This window comes from Agelaius tricolor, unplaced genomic scaffold (genome assembly GCF_023055355.1).
Source record: "Agelaius tricolor isolate 1412-34295 unplaced genomic scaffold, bAgeTri1.0.p SCAF_5, whole genome shotgun sequence".
NCBI lineage: Eukaryota > Metazoa > Chordata > Aves > Passeriformes > Icteridae > Agelaius > Agelaius tricolor.
The window spans coordinates 53475680-53495006 of record NW_027269265.1 but is presented as its reverse complement, the minus strand read 5'-3'; the positions used below and the strand labels follow the sequence as shown (position 1 = coordinate 53495006).

The 19327-nt window shown below is 63.0% G+C and overlaps 2 protein-coding genes across 2 annotated transcripts; one reads left to right on the top strand and one right to left on the bottom strand.

The window, feature by feature from the left end:
• Nucleotides 1-37: 37 nt before the first annotated feature.
• ZDHHC5 (zinc finger DHHC-type palmitoyltransferase 5) lies at nt 38-17372 on the top strand. The gene is made up of 12 exons (XM_071428114.1): nt 38-172; nt 5113-6388; nt 11657-11778; nt 12124-12281; nt 12367-12539; nt 12639-12741; nt 13108-13199; nt 13279-13411; nt 13824-13947; nt 14675-14787; nt 14932-15812; nt 16117-17372. The coding sequence occupies exons 2-12, from the start codon at nt 6285-6287 to the stop codon at nt 16280-16282; spliced, it is 2169 nt and encodes a 722-aa protein (XP_071284215.1). The 5' UTR covers nt 38-172; nt 5113-6284; the 3' UTR covers nt 16283-17372.
• MED19 (mediator complex subunit 19) lies at nt 17111-19285 on the bottom strand. Its single transcript, XM_071428134.1, has 5 exons — nt 19039-19285; nt 18497-18753; nt 18309-18405; nt 18134-18228; nt 17111-18010 (listed from the first exon to the last, which is right to left on the bottom strand). Exons 1-5 carry the CDS (start codon nt 19235-19237, stop codon nt 17948-17950), a joined length of 711 nt encoding a protein of 236 aa, XP_071284235.1. The 5' UTR covers nt 19238-19285; the 3' UTR covers nt 17111-17947.
• Between the last annotated feature and the right edge of the window lie 42 nt (nt 19286-19327).

Genomic DNA, 19327 nt, shown 5'->3' with positions numbered 1-19327 from the left:
CGCCCTCTCGGCGGCCCCGCGCATGCGCACCGCGGCTGCCGGGGCGGGCCGGCGGGAGGCGGCCAATGGAGGCGCGCGGGGGGCGCGGTGCGCACGCGCGCGCGTGACGTCCCGCCCGCCGCAGCCGCCGCCGTTCGTGCCCGGAGCCGCCGCCGCGCGCGGCCTCCTGCCGGTGAGTCACGTGGGCCGCGCGACCCCGCCGGGTCCCCGCCGCTCCGGCACCACCGCCGCCTCCCGGCCCGCCGCTCCCTCGCGCCCTTCGCCGGGACCCGGCCGCGACCGCCCCCGCCCAGCCGCTGCCCCCGCGGCTCCCCCCGCGCGCGGCTCGGGCTGTGCCCCGGTGCCCCCTCACCGCGCCGCGAACCCTCCTGCCCGGCGCCCCAGCGGGCACCGACCCCTGCCCGGCCTGCCCCCCTGGCCGCGGCCCCGCTCCGCCGTTCCGCACGGCCGCCTGCCCGATGGTCGCGGTGCCTCTGTCCGGGAGCGTCGCTTCCTCCTGCCCCGGCTGCCCTACCCGCGGCCCCGCCGGGACCTTCTCCTGTGCCGCGGGGAGCCGGGCCGGGGGCTGCGGGAGCGGCGATGCGGAGCCGGCGGGGAGCGGTGCCCCGCGGGCTGGGGCCGCCCCTGCGCACGGTGCGGAGTGAACGCTCCGGAGCGGGGCTCGTTCCCCGCCTGGAAACCGCCCGGGGCCCGGGAGCGGCCGCAGGGAGCGCCCGGGGGACTGTCCCGCACCCGGCCTGTCCCCGGTGCCCCCGGGAACGCTGCCACCGCGCTGTTGTGGGGCACCGGAGCGCGGCCTCTGTGCCGCGGCCCAAGGGGGACCCGTGTTTACAGCACGGCGTCTCCTCACGGCACCGTCCCTGCTCCCGGTGCGGGGGCACTGGAACGGCTCCAGCCTGGCCTCCCCTCAGAGAGAATTCCCGGATTCCCGAGCACCTGAGCTGTGCCCCCTCACCGCGCCGACTGGGGAGGGGATCGGCTGCCCCTGTGCTCCCCGTGGCTCTGGGAAGTGGTTCCCCCGGATCTGCCGGCTCCCGCCCCAGCACAGAGCTGGATTTGGGTTTCAGGCATCCCCTGCACTAGGGGCTGCTCGGGATTTTTGGGGTGTGTAAAGTACAACCAGAGCCTTGTTCCGATCAAAGCCAGACTTATCTTGGAGCCTCTTTCTGAGCTTAATCCAGTTGCCACCGGGCCCAGGTGCTGCTTTAGCAGGCGTTTATTCCTGCTGGTTCCCAGGCCAGGAGCCCCATCTGGGAATGGAGAGGGTGGTGATTGGGTGGGTCCAAGGGGAGACCTTGAACTCCCCTGTGAGGGGCCTGTCTGGGGACATTCCCACCTGTCGCTGTGCCTGGTGTCTCCTAACACAGTGACAAGAGGCTGGCGCTGTCCTTGCTCGCTGTGGGGCCCGTTGGGACACGGCCTCAATGGATGAGGCATTGTTCCTCCTGCTTTGGCCATAAAATGGGGCTAATCCCGTGTAAAGCAGCGGCATGGGCTGCGGAAGGAGGATGGGAGCGGTGTAAGCCCTGGGCAGGAGATAAGCAGGGAGTGATTCCAGCCTTCTGGCTGTCTGCAGTGGACTATTTCTCCATGTTCTGTGTTGATCCTTCTGTACTTCCACCTGGGAGAAAGGCAGGTGTGCAGGGTGCACCTGGAGCCGAGGGGGGGCCAAACACACATTGCTGTGCATCCTCCTTTGGAATTAGGAGCAGGGAGGTATCCCCAGACTGCCCTGTTGGGGCAGGTGCTCCGGTTTGGACACAGGGCAGTGACCAGTGGGCATCTCATGCTGGCATTGCTCCAGCCACAGTGCCAGGTTTGGGAAAATTTACACTTTCTCTGATGGATTTTGGAGTGTGAATTGTTAGCTGGCTGTGCCAGGACAGGGTGAGCAGAGGGAGCTGCAGAGGGAGGAGGGAGTTCCTTGTTCCATGGACGCCCCTCACTCACGGTGCCAGGCAATGAGCTCTGGAAGGGCTCTGTGGGACTCTGGGCTGCCGCTGATCCAAACAAAGTGGGAACAGGTGAAGCACATCCCGTCTGTCTCCTGCAGCCGGGATCTGCCCTGTCTGGGAGTTGCCTCACGTGGAAGGAATTGTTTGTGTGTTTGCCCTGCGCCATGGGAACTCTGCTGGATCGGGGCAGGTCCACTGGGAGCTGTGGGTTTGGGAGCCGGTGACCAAGAGGGAACTCTGTTTGTCCTGCCTGTGCTGTGGATCCCAGGGGTGGCAGGTGCCATGTGGTTGATGCCAAGGTGCATTTCCTCCTTCCCGGGCAGGAGCAGAGTGAGGAGCTGGAGTGAGGGAGGAAGGAATGTTGGGAGCTGGGGACACGTGTGTCCCCATCCCAGCAGAGGTGGGGAGCACCTCCTGCTCCAGAAGGGACAAGGCATGGAGCACCTGGCTGCGTGTGGGAAGGCTGGAGAGGGGCTGGAGCAGATGAGCAGAGTGGGGTGGGAAGCAGGGAAGGAGGAGCACAGGGCTGGGAGGGGAGTAAAGGGAGGAAATCAGTGAGGCTTTACAGGGCCTTGAACCAAGAAGAGGAGATGCAGGCTCAGAGAAATGGAAAGTGGCAGCAGTCGTGCTTGCACATATCCTGAGGGAGGGAATTTGGAATTAAAAGAAATGCCCAGAAATGGAGGTGAAGGAAACAGGAGCAGCTCCCCTGTATGAGTGGAGGGAAACCCTGGAGAGTGGAGATGACTGCTCCAGAGGTGGCTGAGCAGAGCCAGAACTGGGAAAGTGCTCCAAAAAGGAGGTGCTGGGATGGGAAAACCAGGTGGAATTTCTGAGGGAGAGGGAAGGGGGAGTGAGCAGTGACACAGGCGCTGGGGGAGGAAGGAGCAGGGCAGGTCTGGAGGAGCAGCGGGAGAGGAGGAGTTGCTGGGCTGGAATTGGCAGAGGGAAAGGAATGGGAGGCAAGAGCAGAAAGGAATTGGAGACAAGAGCAGAGCCCGTGTAGGCCACAGGTAAGCAAGATGAGTTGGGGGCTCTTTGGAGCAGGGAAGTCTGTGAGTGGCCTTGGTGGGTAGGGACAAAGTGGCCACTGAGACAGAGGATTTGGGGCAAAGGTGGAGGAAAAGGAAGGGCTGGTTGACCAGAGGTGGGCAGGTTGTAGGGCTGGGAAGGAATATGTGTGTTTGGAAGAATTGGGGCCTGAATTAGTGCAGTCTGTGGGAATCTGGGGTGGATTTTCCTTGTGTTTCTTCTGGACCCCTTAAGGATTGCAGAGCAGAGATCCCGCACTTTGACAGCTTTTTCTCTGGGCCTCTGCAGCAGGGCTGGGACTGGGGAGTCCTGTGGGGTCTCAGCACACCAGGGGATCAGGAAGGCAATCTGGGGAGTAGTGTGGTGGCTCTGCAAGCTGGGATGAGCTCCTGTTTGATGAGTTGTGGAGTTATTCTGGGCACAGGCAGCTGGAGCAGGGATGCATTTGCATCGTTTCTCACTGGGGTGTCACGAATGACAGCACAGGGGGCTCTCCCCTGCTCATGGGCCTGTCCCATGGGTACCTGATTCCATGGGGAGCTGGCTCTGGCACGCACAGCTCCGCAGGGATCACCCTGTGGAAGGGCTCCTGCATCTCGGGCTGGGAGTGCTGGGGCAGAGCAGGGCCACGAGGCGCATGCCCACGGCGCCCTGCGAGGGCAGGGTGGGGATCTCCGGAGGAGGAATTATCAGGGAACAGCTCCTTCTGCCTGGCAGCGTCTGTTTGAGCCCGAGGTGTGGCCGTGCCTCCATGGCGGAGCGTTCAAAGGGCCGGGTGCTCAGGGAGCAGATTGCTCCTGCTAAAGCAATCAGCCGTGATGTCAGGCCTGCACTTCCGATAGCCCATCCCTGGAATTGCTGTTGGGCTCAGCTCTGTGGGGTGTTGGGCTCTTCCCTGAACAGGCAGAGCGGGGCTGGGAAACTGCTGCTCTCCAGGGAACTCTGTCCCTGCTGTGGAAAACAGCTTTCCCTGGTGTTACTGTTCAGTTTGCTCCGCTCAGGAGCTGCTGTCAGGTGAAACCTGCACCTTCCCTGCTGGGCAGAGCCTCAGCCCCACATTTCCTCTCACTCCCAAGGGCAGGGAAACCTTGGGGTGGGAAGTTGAGCTTTGGTCCTGCAGAGGCCGAGTGGCAGGAGCTGTTCCTGGGTGAGTCAGGCGGAGTGGCTGTGAGCTGGGGCTGAGCCCACTTGGTGGTAACACATCCTTGTCATTAAAGCTGCCTTTAATTGGGTGCCGCAGCTCTCCCAACCTTCACTCGCGTTTAGTCAGCGCTAGAGAGTTCCCTGCCCACCCTGAAGGAGAAACTGGGCAGGCAGAGAAAGCTGGAAGGGAGAAAGGAGTGAGCTGTAGGCTGTGCTTGGACCTGCACATGGAGGCAGCAAGGGGAGAGTGGGTGACAGACGGTGACAAGGTGAGGAGTGGTGGCTGTGGCAGCAGGAACTGGTGGGATATGATGGATGATGGGCTGGTGGCTGCTTGGGGCAGGTCAGGGCCATGGGCAGGGACACCTTCCACTATCCCAGCTTGCTCCAAGCCCCATCCAGCCTGGCCTTGGACACTTCCAGGAATATGGCATCCACAGCTCGTCTGGGCAACCTGTGCCAGGGCCTCACCACTCTCACAGGGAAGAATTTATTCCCAATATCCCATCCAACCCTGAGCTCTGTTATTTCAAATCCACTCTTCCTTGTCCTGGCACTGCAGTTCCTGATGAATCCAGAGCTGCAAAGGCCACTTCTGATCATGGGATTGGTGTTTTCCAGGGGCCTCTCCTGTCTCCTGCCCTCCAGGGAAGGGAGTGAGATTCCTGGATCTTTTTTCCTCCTGTGGTCTCCACCCTTATGTTAAATCCTGGAGTCTCTGCTCAGCCCCTGCCCCTCAGGGAGCCAGCACTCGCTGGTGCTGGGATTTGGGCCGGAGCTGCAGGAAGGCATTCATGTGTCCCTCCAGTCCTTCCAGGGCTCAGGGTGGGTTTCTCGGGGGTAGAGGGGGTGGCTTGGAGTTCCTGCAGCAGCCAATGCCCCTGGGCTGGGATGGGAGACGCCGTGGCCAGGCTGCTGTGGCTAATGACAGTTGGCTCCATCCCTTCTCTGCCATGCTAATTTCTGTTGCTGTTTTTTCCAGGTGAGCTGTGGCACACCAGACCTCGAGTTTTAATGGTTTTATGTAGTTTTTTTTAAAAGACGGATGGATGGATGAATGAAGAGGGATTTTAACGAAGGAAGGGGAAGGGAAAAATGGAGCTGTTTGGAACAAACTGAGGTTTCTCCCTGCACTGCCCGGGCCATGGGTGAGACAGAGCTGCTCAGCACCCCTTCCACCCTTTGGTGTCTGCTGGGGTTGTAAAGGCACTCCCTGAGCACCCCCTTCCTGTTCACCTGCTGGGAAATGGTTGCTGCAGAGAAGATTTAATGACATTCCTGTCGCTCCCCAACCGCCGAGTGGATACTGAGCCCATGGAAGGGCCTGGGGGGTCAGGAGAAAGGAGCAAGTAGGAAAACCCACAATCCGCCAGACCTTCCCCTCCGCCCCCCTCGAAAAAAAGGATTTACAGCTCAACCTTGCACCAGCTGTTCCTCGGCTTTAACAGACAAGAGAGAAATAAATAAAATTAAACAGCCACCGCCAGCCAGCCCCAGATCCCGGTGAAATCAGGGAGAGTGTTTCCGTGACCCCTCCAGTGAGGGGAGGAGGAGGAGGCACAGCAGCTCCGTGAGGAAGCTGGGATTGCTTGGAGACCACCCCCTCCTCCCGTGCAGCACTGGGGGCTGCGGCACAGCAGAGGCGGATTAAAAAGGAGAAGTGGCTGCCCTGAGGCTCCCGGAGTGGCTTTTTTGCAAGCAGTTTGCTGATCCTGTGCTCTTCTCGGGGTGCTGGCTGGGTGGGAAGCACCCTGCCCGAGCCTGGGGAATTCCCTCCCTGCAGAACCTGCCTGTGGGAGTCCTGTTCCCTGTGGGCTGCTGCCTGGACTGAGGCTTGGAAGGGCTCTCAGCATTCCCACTCCAACGGTTGTCCTAAACCCAAATCCCCTTCTCTGTTGTGAATTTTTAATGTTTTTAACCCTCCTTCCCTGCACCCGGGAGCTCTCACGGGGCAGAGCTTAGAGTGGGCTCCTCTCCTGGGCCTCCTGCTCCAGACCCTTCTCCGGACTGTCTGCCCCGGTCGGAGCTCGCCCCAGGAGCAGGCGTGGGGGCAGGGTAGGGGTCAGCCCCTGTCCCCCTCCCCTTCTCATCCTGCTCTGAGTCCCCTGGGGCCTGGGCTATGCTGCGGGGCGGACCCCCCACCACAGCTCCAACATGCCAGCAGCCTCTGGAAAGAGATTCAAACCCAGCAAGTACGTCCCGGTCTCCGCTGCTGCCATCTTCCTAGTGGGAGCCACCACCCTCTTCTTCGCCTTCACGTGAGTCCCGGCTGCTGGGCCAGAGCGGGGAGGGCCGGCAAGGACAGGGGACAGGAGCTGGGATTTCCTCCCCGAGGGAAGGGGGATATTGTGCTCTGGGTGCTGCAGCCACAGCGGGAGCCATTTCACTCCATGAGTTTTCCCTGTGTGCTGGCGGTCCTGGTGAGACACCACTCAGCTCCAGGTCAGCTGGGTTGGGAGCTGGTTTGTGACCTGTGGGTGGAAACAGCATGGATCACTTTCTCCTTTGGAGCCAGGCGAGGTGGATTGGTGGGCTGGGGCAGGACACGTGTTATTTTTAGTTTCGTAATCAATTTGTGAGCCACAAAGGAAAGTTCAGGGAGGAGAACTCTGACCCCTGTGTCGATCACTCGCTGTGTTCTGTCCCCTGCCCTGGGGCAACGAGGGTTCCATGTCCCTGGAGAGGGCCCCAGGGAAGTGGCCAGGAGGTCACTGGGGCCTGGGGGAGCCCACCAGGCTGGGAGATGGTGCTGGGTGCTGGAGAGGCGTGGTGACATCCCTGGGCTGCTGCTCTTCCCTGCCTGGTGACACGTGCCTCGGTGACGTGCTCAGGGGGGTGACAGGTGGGGGAGCAGAACCTCGAGGTGCTGAGGGAGCCTGGCAGAGGGTGGCTCATCTGGGCTGGCAGCATGGCACAGTGTGCCAGGCAGGAAAGCCAGAGCATGGCAGCTGGAATGGCTGCCAGATCCTGCAGGGCATCCCCGGGGTCTCAGCGGGAATGTGTTTGGGGTCCTGGCAGGGTGCGGGAAGGAGCTGCACCCTCTGCTGCAGGGAGCCTCTCCCACTCCCTGGGCTTTTCCTGCTGGGGCCACAGGAATCAGCTGGAGCTGTGGGAGGCCAAAGGGACAGGTGCCATGGCTGCTGCCACTCCCTGGGAAGGATCCATTGGTGGTGGGAAGGTCACTGTGGCTTTGGTGACAGGGGAACTTGGCAACTGGGCAGGGACGGGGGAACTTGACAACCCAAGAGGGGAGGGGGGTTGGTTCGCCCCGTCCAGTGCTTGGTGCAGCTGGCAGTGTCACTCAGCAGCATGTGGCTGTCCCCTGCTGGGACACCGAGCAGTCACCAGGCTCCCAGGCTCGGGGTTTGGCTGCTCCAGGCTGCCAGATGCCTGTGGAAGTCGCTGACTCTTGCTGCTGTGCCAAGGGGATGAAGGAGAAGCAGAGGGAACGGGCGGTGCCCTCCGAGCTGCATGTGCCACCCCGTATGTGACCTTAGGGGACAGGCTGGCCCTGTTTTGGCACGGTGGCTGCCGGACAGCTGGACCCCGAGCCCATCCCAGCCACGGGTGCCAGCAGCGCTGGGAGCAGCCGCTTATCAGCGGGCGGTGAGAGGCAGCGCCGGCGCCGTGGAGCAGGTTTGGCCAGGGCAGGAGCACCTGGGCAGGTCGCTGTAATTGCAGGTCAGCGATGTTGTTTATCCGAGTGCAGAACATCCCATTAAAGCCCGGGCACGGCGTTCACACGCTCCCTGCGGGATGGATCCTTTGGGACAGGGTCTGCCTGGTGCTGGAGCAGGTTGGCAGGGACGTGGGGCTCCAGGTTTGCCTCCTGCGTGGTCCTGGGGGCCACTGTGCCCCTTCCCTGCCTGACCTCCTTCCCCCTGTCAGCATCCGACCTAAGGCTGGTCCTTTGGGAAGTGCAGTGGAAGCTGTGGGGGCGGGCTCTGGGAGACCTCCCCAAAACAGGGAGCAGCCAGGGCTCGGCACAGCTCTTCAGAGTCCAGTTGTGTTGCTTCCAGCCTATCCACTGGATGCCTTTTGGTCCATCCAGGATTTGTGTCTCTGGGCCAAGAACTCTCTTTAATTGATTAATTTAATTAAGAGCTGCTGCTGCTGAGCACGTGGCGGTGGAAATGAGGCCGGTTGCCCTGGAGGGAGGGGCAGCAGGAGAGGGAATGTTCCCACCTCCCCCTGGGATGAGTGGGGGTCCCAGGCTTGCTGAGCTCTCAGGTGCTGATTTAGGATGGAAATTGCACCTTGGGGTCCATTTGTCCATTCCTGCACCTCCCCGCTGGCTGGTCCCAGCTCCTGGTGCAGTTGGCTCTCAGGTTCCCTGTCCCCTCCCTGGGGCTGGCAGTGCCACTGGCGCACAGTGCCATGCCCACTCCCAGTCAGATCCAAACTTGTGTGAGGGTCAGGGTGAGCAGGGATTGTGTTTGTGCCAAGGCCTTTGGAGAGCTGGAGAGCCCATGGGTCAGAGCCCAGGGAACAGGCAGGGAGGGAAGGCTGTGCCCGGGAGAGTGCAGGGGCTGAGGGGCTGGGGAAGGGATGCCAGCAGGGAGGGACAGGCTTCTCTGGGCGTGACTGGTAGCAAAAAGCCCGTCTCATCCCACTGTGACTCATGGTGCCCGAGGTTCCCCAAGTCCTCTCATGTGCTGCCAGGGACAAGTCCCAACAGCTCCTCTGGCCATGAGCGTGTTGCATCCTGATCCTGAGGGGAAGCCCGATGGGTGCTGCGGGACCTGCGTGGCTGGTGATGGGGAGGAGCCTCCCTCCTGCTCCTGCTGCTCCTCCCCGTGTGCCCTGGGCTTGAGGCAGGGCCTGCAGCCCTGCACTCTCTGTTCAGGAGAGCAAAAGGCAGGAACACATCACTCCCCTGATAAGGAGGTTCCCTAGGGATGGGCAGGCCTTTGCTCCCTGCGGAGAACCCTGATCCCTCCAGCGGGCGGGGATGGTCCCGGGAGGTGACTCCCTGGTTTTGGGGTCACCAGCATGGTGCCACCGGCTCTGTGGGGATTCCCATGGCACAGGGTCCTGCATGTGAGGGAGTCAGGAAGGCAGCAGGTCCTGGTGTTCCCTATGGGAGGGTGTTCTGCTTGCCCTGGCCCGTGAATCCCATCCAAGGGGTCTTGTCAGTGTGTCTGAGCCCAGGGACCTGCTGGGCACTGTGCTGCCCTGGGAGCTGTGTGTCCCTTCAGGAAGGGCTGGCTGCTGGGACAGCACAGAGGTGTTCCCTTCCCCTGGTCCTTCCCTTTCTGTGTGCCCCAGAGCTTTCTGAGGCAGCTGGATCCTTCCCTGCCTCCCTGGGCTCTGTCTCTCAGAATCCAGGCTGTGTGCTTGGCTCAGCCTGGCTGTTGGCTGTTCCCTGTGTGGGATGACTGCCCGGGCATGGGTCTTCCTGGCTCCCCTCCATCTCTTTCAAGCAAAGGTTTGGGCTGGGATTTCCCTTCCTGGAAAGAGGAGCTCCTTCCACAGGGTTTCTGGAAGGGCATTTCCTACTTTTAGGGCTCCTCTGAGCCCCCTGGCCTTCTCTGTCTAGCAGAGAGCAGATCCAGGGAGGCTTCTCTCAAGTGGAGTAGGAGTTCAGCTCAGAGACATGGGATCCTTGTTCTGTTGTGTCCTCACTCTCTACAACCCCCTGACAGCAGGGTGTGGCCAGGTGAGGTTGGGCTCTTCTCCCAAGGAACAAGTGATGGGACAAGAGGAAGTGACCTCAGGTGGTGCCAGGAGAGGTTTAGTTTGGATGTTGGGGAGAATTTCCTCATGGAAAGGGTTTTTCAGCCCAGGACAGTGGTGGAGTCACCAAAAAACATGTGGCTGTGGCACTTGGGGACACGGTTCAGTGGTGGCCCTGACAGTGCTGGGGAAGCAGTTGGAATCGGTTGGAGGGTTTTTCCAACCTGAAAAATTCTGTAATTCCATGACTCCGTGATTTGTCCCTTGCTTGGGTTGTGGCCTGGCACTGTCACTTAGGTCCTGTGCCTCCAGCTCTGCTCTCCGAGGGTTTTGGGGCACAGATTGGAGAGGATTCCTCCTCTCCAGCCCGTCCCATCTGGGAGAATCCGCCTCGCCGGCTTCCAGTGCAGGCAGCAGGGCCGGCATGGCCGGTGCCACTCCAGGAGCCGCTCCCCAGCCCGGGGCACAGCTCGGGGGGCTGGGCCAGGAGATGCCATTCGGGAAATGCCATCCCGGGAGATGCCAGCCTGATACGGAGCAGGGAGGCAGCACCCAGGGTGCCCAGCAGGGCGGCTCCTCAGGAATGAGGGGGAAGAGGCTTTGGGGAAGGTGGTCTGCAGGAGTAGCTTGGTGTGGTGTGTGGCCAGAGAGGAGAAGGAGGAGGAAGAAGAGGAGTGTGCTGGGTGGCTTGGCCATGGTGTCCTCCTTGCCAGGGATGTCTTCCAACCAAAAGTCTGCCCTCCTCCTCTCTCACCCCTGTGCCTGGATGGGGACAGCCTCAGCCTTGGCCTGTGAGAGCAGGTGCCACTGATGCTTCCCAGCCTTCCTGGGGCACGGAGCAGTGCCCAGTGCTGGGAGCACCCTGCCCGCCTCACCCTCTGTGCTGCCAGGTGTGTGCTGGAAGGGTGTGCCTGCTTCTCCCGCCCTGCCCCTGGCACAGCTGCTGCTCCTCACCCGGGGGTGCCCCCTGCCCTCCTCAGGGCCCTGAACTGGGACAGAGCCCTGCACCAGCTGGAGCCTTGGCATGGCTCTCGGAGCTGCTGTGACAAGGACAGGGCTGCCTCGCCCGGCGATGGGACCCGTCTCTGTGGGTGGTGGTGGAGGAGGGGACAGGGCCAGTGCCTGCCCCTTCACCCCAGCCTGTGGGGGATTACAGCGCTGGCACCATATGTCGCCCTGCCCGCCCAGCCCCACGCTGCTCCGGCCACCTAAATCCATCGGCACTTAGCCCAGTGGGGGGAAGAGAGGGACAGATGCTGCCCTAGATCTGTGGGATTTAATCCCAGCAGCAAAGCAGATTAGGGAATTACGCTGGCGCCTGCAAGGGGGAAGCCCACTGTCCTGAGCCCTCCTGCTGGGGCAGGATGGAGCAGGGTGATTCCCTCACAGCGCTCCCACGGCCTTTTTGGTGGAGCTGGGTGCTGGCTGGGGTCCCCGTGTCCTGCTGGAGCTGTCCCTGGGATATGAGGAGCATGAGTGCCTCTGGAGGCACCAGAGCTGCTGCTGGTTTCGTGTCCCCTCCCTCACAGGATCCCCTGTGCCCCTGAGCAGCTGGTGGGGCACAGGGAGGATGACATCCTGCTTTCTGGCAAGTCACCTGGGTGCCCCCCATGCCATTGGCCTGGTTTTTCCTGTGCCAGCACTACTGCTCCGTGGGCCCCTCCAGTGGGGTCCCAAAGGGGAATTTTGCTCCCTGAAGGATGCCTGGAGCACGTCCCACTGTGACCCCCAGGTGCTCCCCAGGCTGTGCTGTAGAAGTGGTTGCAGTGTGGGTGTGGGATGCACTGCTGGGAGGTGGCAGGAGCAACACAAGTGAGGGTCCGAGGGTCTCACAGCTGCTGTGCCCGCAGGTGCCCAGGGCTCAGTATCTACGTGTCCCCAATCATCCCTGCCTACAATGCCGTCGTCTTCCTCTTTGTGCTGGCCAACTTCAGCATGGCCACCTTCATGGACCCAGGCATATTCCCACGAGGTGAGTCTGGCTCTGGCTGGGAGGAGCTGCCTCCTTGCACCCTTCCTCCGAGGTAAAGGGGATTTCTGGGTCCCAAAAAGCTGGCCAGGAGCCTTCCTCGCCCTGCCCAGTGGGATCAGGCAGTGACAAGCGCTACAGGGATGGGTTCAGCATCCCATGTTGGGTCCTTGGGACTCAGGCAGTTTCAGGATTCTGGGACAGGGAAGAGCCCCCCCAGCCTGTGTTTGGGGTCCCTGGCTGTCCCTGTGTCAGGTGACAGGAACGTGATGCCAGGAGCCTTCGGCTCAGGCAGGCAGAAGCCCATCATGGCTGGGCCCTGACACCATGCTGGGGTGTCCCCATCAGCTGAGGAGGACGAGGACAAAGAGGACGATTTCCGGGCCCCGCTGTACAAGACGGTGGAGATCAAGGGCATCCAGGTGCGCATGAAGTGGTGCGCGACCTGCCGCTTCTACCGCCCGCCGCGCTGCTCCCACTGCAGCGTCTGTGACAACTGCGTGGAGGTGAGGAACTGCTGGGGCCTCTGCCAGCCCCCTGCAGGGCAGGGAGCCCCCCCAGCACCCCCTCACCGAGCCCCATCCCTGGCAGGAGTTCGACCACCACTGCCCCTGGGTCAACAACTGCATCGGGCGGCGCAACTACCGCTACTTCTTCCTCTTCCTGCTGTCGCTCACCACGCACATCATGGGCGTCTTCGGCTTCGGGCTGCTCTACGTCCTGTACCAGGTGGAGGAGCTCTCCGGTGTCCGCATGGCCGTCACGTATCCTCCTGGGCAGTGCGGGTGGGCAGGGCGTGCTGGGATCTGAGGGCAGCGCGGTGCCGAGCGAGGCAGTGGCTGCTCCTTAGCTGGCTGTGGCAGGATGGTGGTGATGTGCGTGGCTGGGCTCTTCTTCATTCCCGTTGCTGGCCTGACAGGCTTCCACGTGGTGCTCGTGGCCAGGGGCCGCACTACCAATGAACAGGTACGTCCAAGGGACTATGGGGGGACTGCCTGCCTGGCCAGGCCACCTACGGATACGTTTTGGGATTTCCTGGGAGAGGATGGATGTGGATGGGTTGGATTAAAGCTCGGGGAAGCCCCTGAGCTGGGGAGGTAGAGCACAGCGTGACTGAGAGGCAGTTGCATTCGTGGGAGTGCAGTCAGAGGATGGAGCCAGGCGGGCACTTCTGGGACCCAGGAGGTGAAATTGAGGAGACCCAACCCTCTCAAGGGGGTCTGAGCACTGAAACAGGCACTAGGAAAAGGAGCTGGATCTCGAAGTATCTCTGTTCTGGGGGTGTCCTGAGGGAGCTGGCGTGGCTGGCTGTGACACTCCTTTGTCCCACAGGTGACAGGCAAGTTCCGCGGGGGCGTCAATCCCTTCACCAACGGTTGCTGTAAGAACGTCAGCCGGGTCCTCTGCAGCTCCCCAGCGCCCAGGTGAGCCTGGCCTCTGCATCCCTGGGAGAACTGCCCCATCCCAGGCTCCAGGCCATGACCTTCCTCCCCCCCTCCCCAGGTACCTGGGGCGCCCGAAGGCCGAGCAGACAGTGCTGGTGAGACCCCCATTCCTGCGGCCCGAGGTGTCGGACGGTCAGATCACTGTCAAGATCATGGACAATGGTATCCAGACAGAGCTGAAAAGGACAAAGGTGAGGAAGGTGGGGACCAGCGCTGCCTGCGCTGGGGCCCTCCATGGATCCCAGGGGTGCAAGCCTGCATCCGTGAGTAGAGAACCGAGAGAGCCTGGTCAAGTTCCCTGTCCCAATCCGTGTCGTCTTGTTCTATGTCCCCGTCGGATGGAAACTGTCCCCCTCCCATGTGGCAGTGACCACATGAGGCTTTGCCCCCTCCATTGCCCTCACTGCTCCCATCCTTCCCCACCCTCTGGAGGTTCCCCCTCCTTGGCACTTCCAGCACCCACCTGGGGCATGCATTGCCCTCTGTTCTGTCGGATGCCCGGGAGGCAGCGGGAGCCCCCAGTGCCGCTATCCGTGCCCTGCCAGCCCGGGGGGGGCTGAGGCCTTGGCCCCTGCTGACCCTGCCTGCGCTTTGTCTCTGCAGTCCAAGGGGAGCCTGGAGGTGACGGAGAGCCAGTCTGCTGACGCCGAGCCGCCACCCCCACCTAAGCCCGACCTCAGCCGCTACACGGGCCTGAGGACACACTTAACCCTGGCCACCACTGAGGGTAAGGAGGGCACCAGGGCCCTGGCAGCCGCTGGGAGGGGAGCCCAGGGCTGCACCAGCCAGGCCAGGAGCCAGGGCCGTAGGGCAGACCTGGAGCACACCGGCATCCCTGGGCTGGTGTATGTGGCTCCTTGCACTTGGAGAAGCCTGCGGGGGATGCTCACAGTCAGCTCTGCCCTGCCGGAGGCCGAGCCAGCATGGCGCTGTCTGGAGCCACCAGGAGCTGTGCCTTGCAGCTGCCGCGCTGCCAGGACGGAGGAAGCGAAGTGGTGGCGGGCCTGGCTCAGCGGCACAGAGCGTCTGTGGCTGGCTCCGTGTGGGCCTGGCCAGAGGTGGGATGTGATGGGCAGAGCCTGTGGCAGCTGCTTTCTGCAGCAGCTGGAGACCCCACAGCTCTCCCGGCCCTGCCTGGGGTCTGCTGCCCGCTGAGGGCTGTGGTGTGTGTGCTTCCCATGGAGCTCCCTGACACCCCCGTGCCGTGCACCCCCAGGGTGTCACCCAGCCGGGGCTGCCACAGGGGCACGAAGTGCCAGCCCCACACCCGTGGCTGTGGGGACATCCCTTCCTCCCGGTCTGTCTCTCCCACCCCGGTGCACCTCCCCTGCAGCCCGTCCCTGTCCCTGGTCTGTCCGCCCCAGGCTCGGAGTCGGTTCTGAGGCAGGGAGGGCAGGGCTCGGTGCGTTCCCTGCCTGCAGCCGCCCTGAGCGTGCCCCTCTCTCCCGGTGCAGACAGCAGCTTGCTAGGCAAGGACAGCCCCCCGACTCCCACCATGTACAAGTACCGGCCTGGCTACAGCAGCAGCAGCAGCTCGGCCGCCCTGCCCCACTCCACCAGCGCCAAGGTAAGGCTGAGCCCAGCGCGGGGGACCAGCCCCATGGGGATGCCACCCCATTCCTGGTGTGGGAAGGGTTTAGGGCATGCATTGGGAGCTCCACAGGGGCCCCAAGGTCATTCTGTGGGTAACTGCTGCCCCTCTGCCCCTCAGCTGAGCCGAGTGAACAGCCTGAAGGAGCCCAACTCCATCTGTGACAGCGGCCACAAGCCCAGCTACCGCTCGGAGCCGAGCCTGGAACCTGAGAGCTTCCGCTCACCCACCTTTGGCAAGAGCTTCCACTTTGACCCTCTCTCCAGTGGCTCCCGCTCCTCCAGCCTCAAATCGGCCCAGGGTACAGGCTTTGAGACAGGCCACCTGCAGTCCATCCGCTCGGAGGGCACCACCTCCACCTCCTACAAGAGCCTGGTGAACCAGACGCGCAACGGCAGCCTCTCCTACGACAGCCTGCTCACACCCTCCGACAGCCCCGACTTCGAGTCGGTGCAGGCGGGCCCGGAGCCTGAGCCGCCCGTGGGCTACACCTCGCCCTTCCTGTCGGCCCGCATTGCCCAGCAGCGAGAGACCGACCTGCACGGCCGCTTCGCCAGCGCCGCCTCCCCCAAGCACGCGGTGCCCCGCGAGCCCTCGCCCGTGCGCTATGACAATCTCTCCCGCCACATTGTGGCCTCCATCCAGGAGCGGGAGAAGCTGCTGCAGCAGCCGCTGGCCCCGGGCCGGGAGGAGGACGCGGGGCTGGCAGATTCGGGCATCCAGTCGACGCCGGGCTCCAGCAACGCCCCCCGCACCAGCTCCTCCTCGGACGATTCGAAGCGCTCGCCCCTGGGCAAGAACCCGCTCACCCGCCCGGCCCTGCCCCGCTTTGGCAAGCCCGAGCCCCCCCCTGCGCTGCGGGTGCGCTCGCTGGGCTCCCCCGACCAACCCGCCACCCCCCACCTGGGCAAATCCGTGTCTTACAGCAGCCAAAAATCAGCCTCTCAGGCTGGCGGCCCCGAGACCGAGGAGGTGGCCTTGCAGCCCTTACTGGCACCAAAGTGAGTACTGTGATGGCACAGGGGCGTCTCTGGCCTGTGCGGGGACGCCTGCCCTGTGTCACTCCAAACCCCTGGGGCAGCAGAACACCCCTCCCTGGGGAGAGATCTTGGGAAGAGCATGAGAAATCTTCCGGCTCTTCCCAGAACAGAGCTGGTGCCCCCCACGCTTCCTCGGTCACCCCATGGGCCCCTTGGAATCTGGAATGGGTGCTGGTGGTCCCTGGGGTGGGCAGGGCTGTGGCAACGCTGGGTGCCAGCAACCTGTTCCCTCTCCTGACCCCATGTCCGTGCTTCCTTCCTGCAGGGATGAGGTGCAGATGAGAACAGCCTACAGCAAGTCCAACGGGCAGCCCAAGAGCCTGGGCTCAGCCCCATCGGGCTCGGGGCCGGTGCCCCTCAGCAGCCCCACCCGCGGAGGTGTCAAGAAGGTCTCGGGTGTGGGGGGCACCACCTACGAGATCTCGGTATGAGGGGCAGAGCCGCCGCCCCCTCCCCTCCTCCCCAGCGGCCCCAGGGACCGGCCGTGCCCAGACGCGCTTGTGGACTCCCGGGAGAGCCGGGCGGGTCCCCCCTGCTCCTCCCTCTGCCCCCCGGGCCACGGGGGCCGGCACACACCCGCGGGGGGCTCGGGGAGGGCTCGGGGAAGGGGGGGCCGCAGCCCCGGCACTGCCTCGGCTGCGCCAGCCACTTGTGGGCCTTGTGCAATCACCCGCTCGCCTGGCGTGGTAGGAACGGATTGTTTTTAAACCAGAATACTTTTTTTTATTATTATTGTTACGGATTCTATTTTTTTTCTCTTTCTGAGTTACCAGGTGTGTGTATATATAAATATCTATATATATAAATATAAATATTAAAAAAAAAAAAAAAGAAGCAGAAATTATATATCTTACCCAGAGAGAGGAAGAAACTACCCTGCTCAGGGCCTGGGCCCCCCCCACCTTGTCCCTGTCCCCAAAGGAGGGACGTGGGGCTGCCTCCTGCACCCATGGAAGGAGCTGTGGTAGGTGCTGGGTGCCACTGTTCCCTCCCTGAAGGGGGCCAGGGGGTGCCAGGCACCCACCCTCGGACACTCCCCTCCCTGATCTGTGGTGTCTGCAGCCTCCAGCCCCCTTGGAAGGCCCAGGGCGGAGGCAGGGTGGGGGCAGCACCCCCACACCCCCAGCCCAAACTGGCACAAAGGCCCCAGCGTCCCCCACCTGCAGTTTTTGCTCTTTGTTCTCTTTCCCCAGGGGCTGTGGTCGGGGGGGTTGTTGGTTTTGTTGCCTTTTTTATTTCTGTTAATGATTCCGAGGAGGTTTCTTGCTGTCGCAGGGGTGTTTTTATTTCCGCTCGCTCGGGGAAGAGGCAGGTGCATCCCCGGAAAGCAATATTTTCTCATCACATGCCAAAAAAACACAGCCAAGGAGCCCCGTGCTCCCTGTCCCCAAAGCCCTGCCGGCACTACCGGACTCTTTCTCTACGGCAATAGCTCCCGTGGCCCCGCACAGCCACGCCAGGGTTTTTTATTATTATCAGCCATTTTAAAAACAAGGAATAAAAGGATATTTAATGAGCCACCCCGGGGCCGTGCGTGTGCTTTGTTTGGTGTCCAGGGATGGAGCAGCCCCTCCAGGGCTCCTGATCATCAGGGTCTCGGCCTTCCCCCCCCCATCCCGAGGGAGAGAGAGAAAGGGGTCTGGTAAGAGCTGAGCCTGGCTCACTTTTGGGGAAACTCTGACTTGAGGCAAACTCTGCTCCCACATAAGGTAAGGATTTTCCAGGCATGGGAAAAGAGGCTCCAGGGCAGGTGTCGTGGGTGCTGGTGAGGTTTGGGATCCAAAGGAGGGCACCCTGCACGCTCCAGGGACACTTTGGTTCAGGCTCCACCGTGACAGCCAAGGGTCACAGCAGCCATGGCCACCAGCCCCTCCTCAGAACAGACTTTAAAAGGTGACTAAAAAAGAGGCTTTGATGCTCCAGGTTCTTCAGGTACAAAAGCCTGAGGTCAGCACCCACAGAGTCCGTGCCCCTGGTCCTGTGGGGCTGCAGGGGTGTCCTCTTAGCCAGGGGGACAGGCCAGCCCCAGTGTCCCTGGGGTCAGCCAGGGCTGTTCCCCTGGGCCGGGGGATCCCCAGGGCATTGCCGGCGTGGCCTCACCGTAAGCTGCTGCTGGCCTGGGAGCTGCCCACCCCCGGGTGCTCCGGGCTGTGCCGATTCTGCAGAGGAAGGACAGACAGAGCCTGTGAGAGCTGCTGGCCAGCAGCCCCTTGGGGATGGCCACTCACAGAGCCCCTCGGAGGTCCAGGGGCTGGGCACCGCACCCCAGCCTTGCCACTCACCTTCTTTTTCTTCTTCTCTTTCTTCTTCCTCTTCCGTTCTGGATCCTCCTCTTTTTTCTTCTTTTTCTTCTTGTGGTCGGAATCGGAGGGGGTTTCTGGAGAAGCAGAAGCCCCGGATGAGCCGATGCTCTGCCGGTGCTGAAGGGGAGCAGAGGGGCGGCTGTGGCAGCCTTACCTGGGGGGACGGGGTCCTGCGTGCGGCTCTGTTTGTGCTTGTGCTTGTTCTTCTTCTTAGGCGGCTGGATGTGCATCAGCCGGCACTGCTCAGGCAGCTGTGGAGAAAAGGGGCTGGTCAGGCTACGCCGGGTGCCTCCCACCCTGCCGGGTGCCTCCCACCCCCCGGCTCCAGGCCCCGGGGCTCACCGGGCCGGCGTGCAGGCGGAAGCCGGTCAGCATGGCCCCCGTGAGCGGGGTGAAGGAGCTGCCACAGATGGGCGGCTTCTCGATGAGCGAGCGCAGGCTGCTGCTGTCGTGGGAGCCAGGCAGGTCGATCATGCCGGGCAGGTCGGGGAGGAAGTTGCTGAGTTTCTCCTTCACCTTCTTCCCGCAGAACTTGTTGTAGGCGTGCTCCAGGTTATAGTGTGTGATCAGGTTGGTGCTGCCCGTCAGCTCCGTAGTGCCTGTGCGGCCGCAGGAAGAGTTGGGGAGGGGAAAACGCCCCGACGACACCCCAGGCCCCTCTCCCCGGCCGAGCTTGGGCTCCGGGACCCCCTGCGACCCCCGAGCACCGCGATCCCGGCCCCGGGGACCCCCCCACCGCCCACTTCCCCACCGGACCGCGCGTTGCGTAACCCCGCCCCCGCAGCCTCATTGGCTCGTGGCGCCGTCAGTTCCCCCCGCAGCCGCGTTCCGCCGCGCTGATTGGTCGATTGCGGCACCCGCCCCGCCCCGCGGCCCGCCCGCACCTGGCAGCTCCCGCAGCAGGTAGAAGGGGCCGGCGGCGGCCTTGCGGGCCGCGTCCTCGCCCGGCGGCGGCGCGGCGGCTGAGGCAGCGGGCGGCGCTGCGGCCCCGGCGCCGGGAGCCTTGGCGGGCCCGAATCCGAGCGCGGCGGCGGCGGCGGGCGGCGGCTCCGCCGCGCCGAACAGCGCCGAGAAGTTCTCCATATTCCCGGCGTGCCCCGCGCGGGGCCGCCCCGCCCCGCCATTGGCCAAGCACCGCCCCTACACCGGCCTGCCTACCGTTGCTATGGGAGA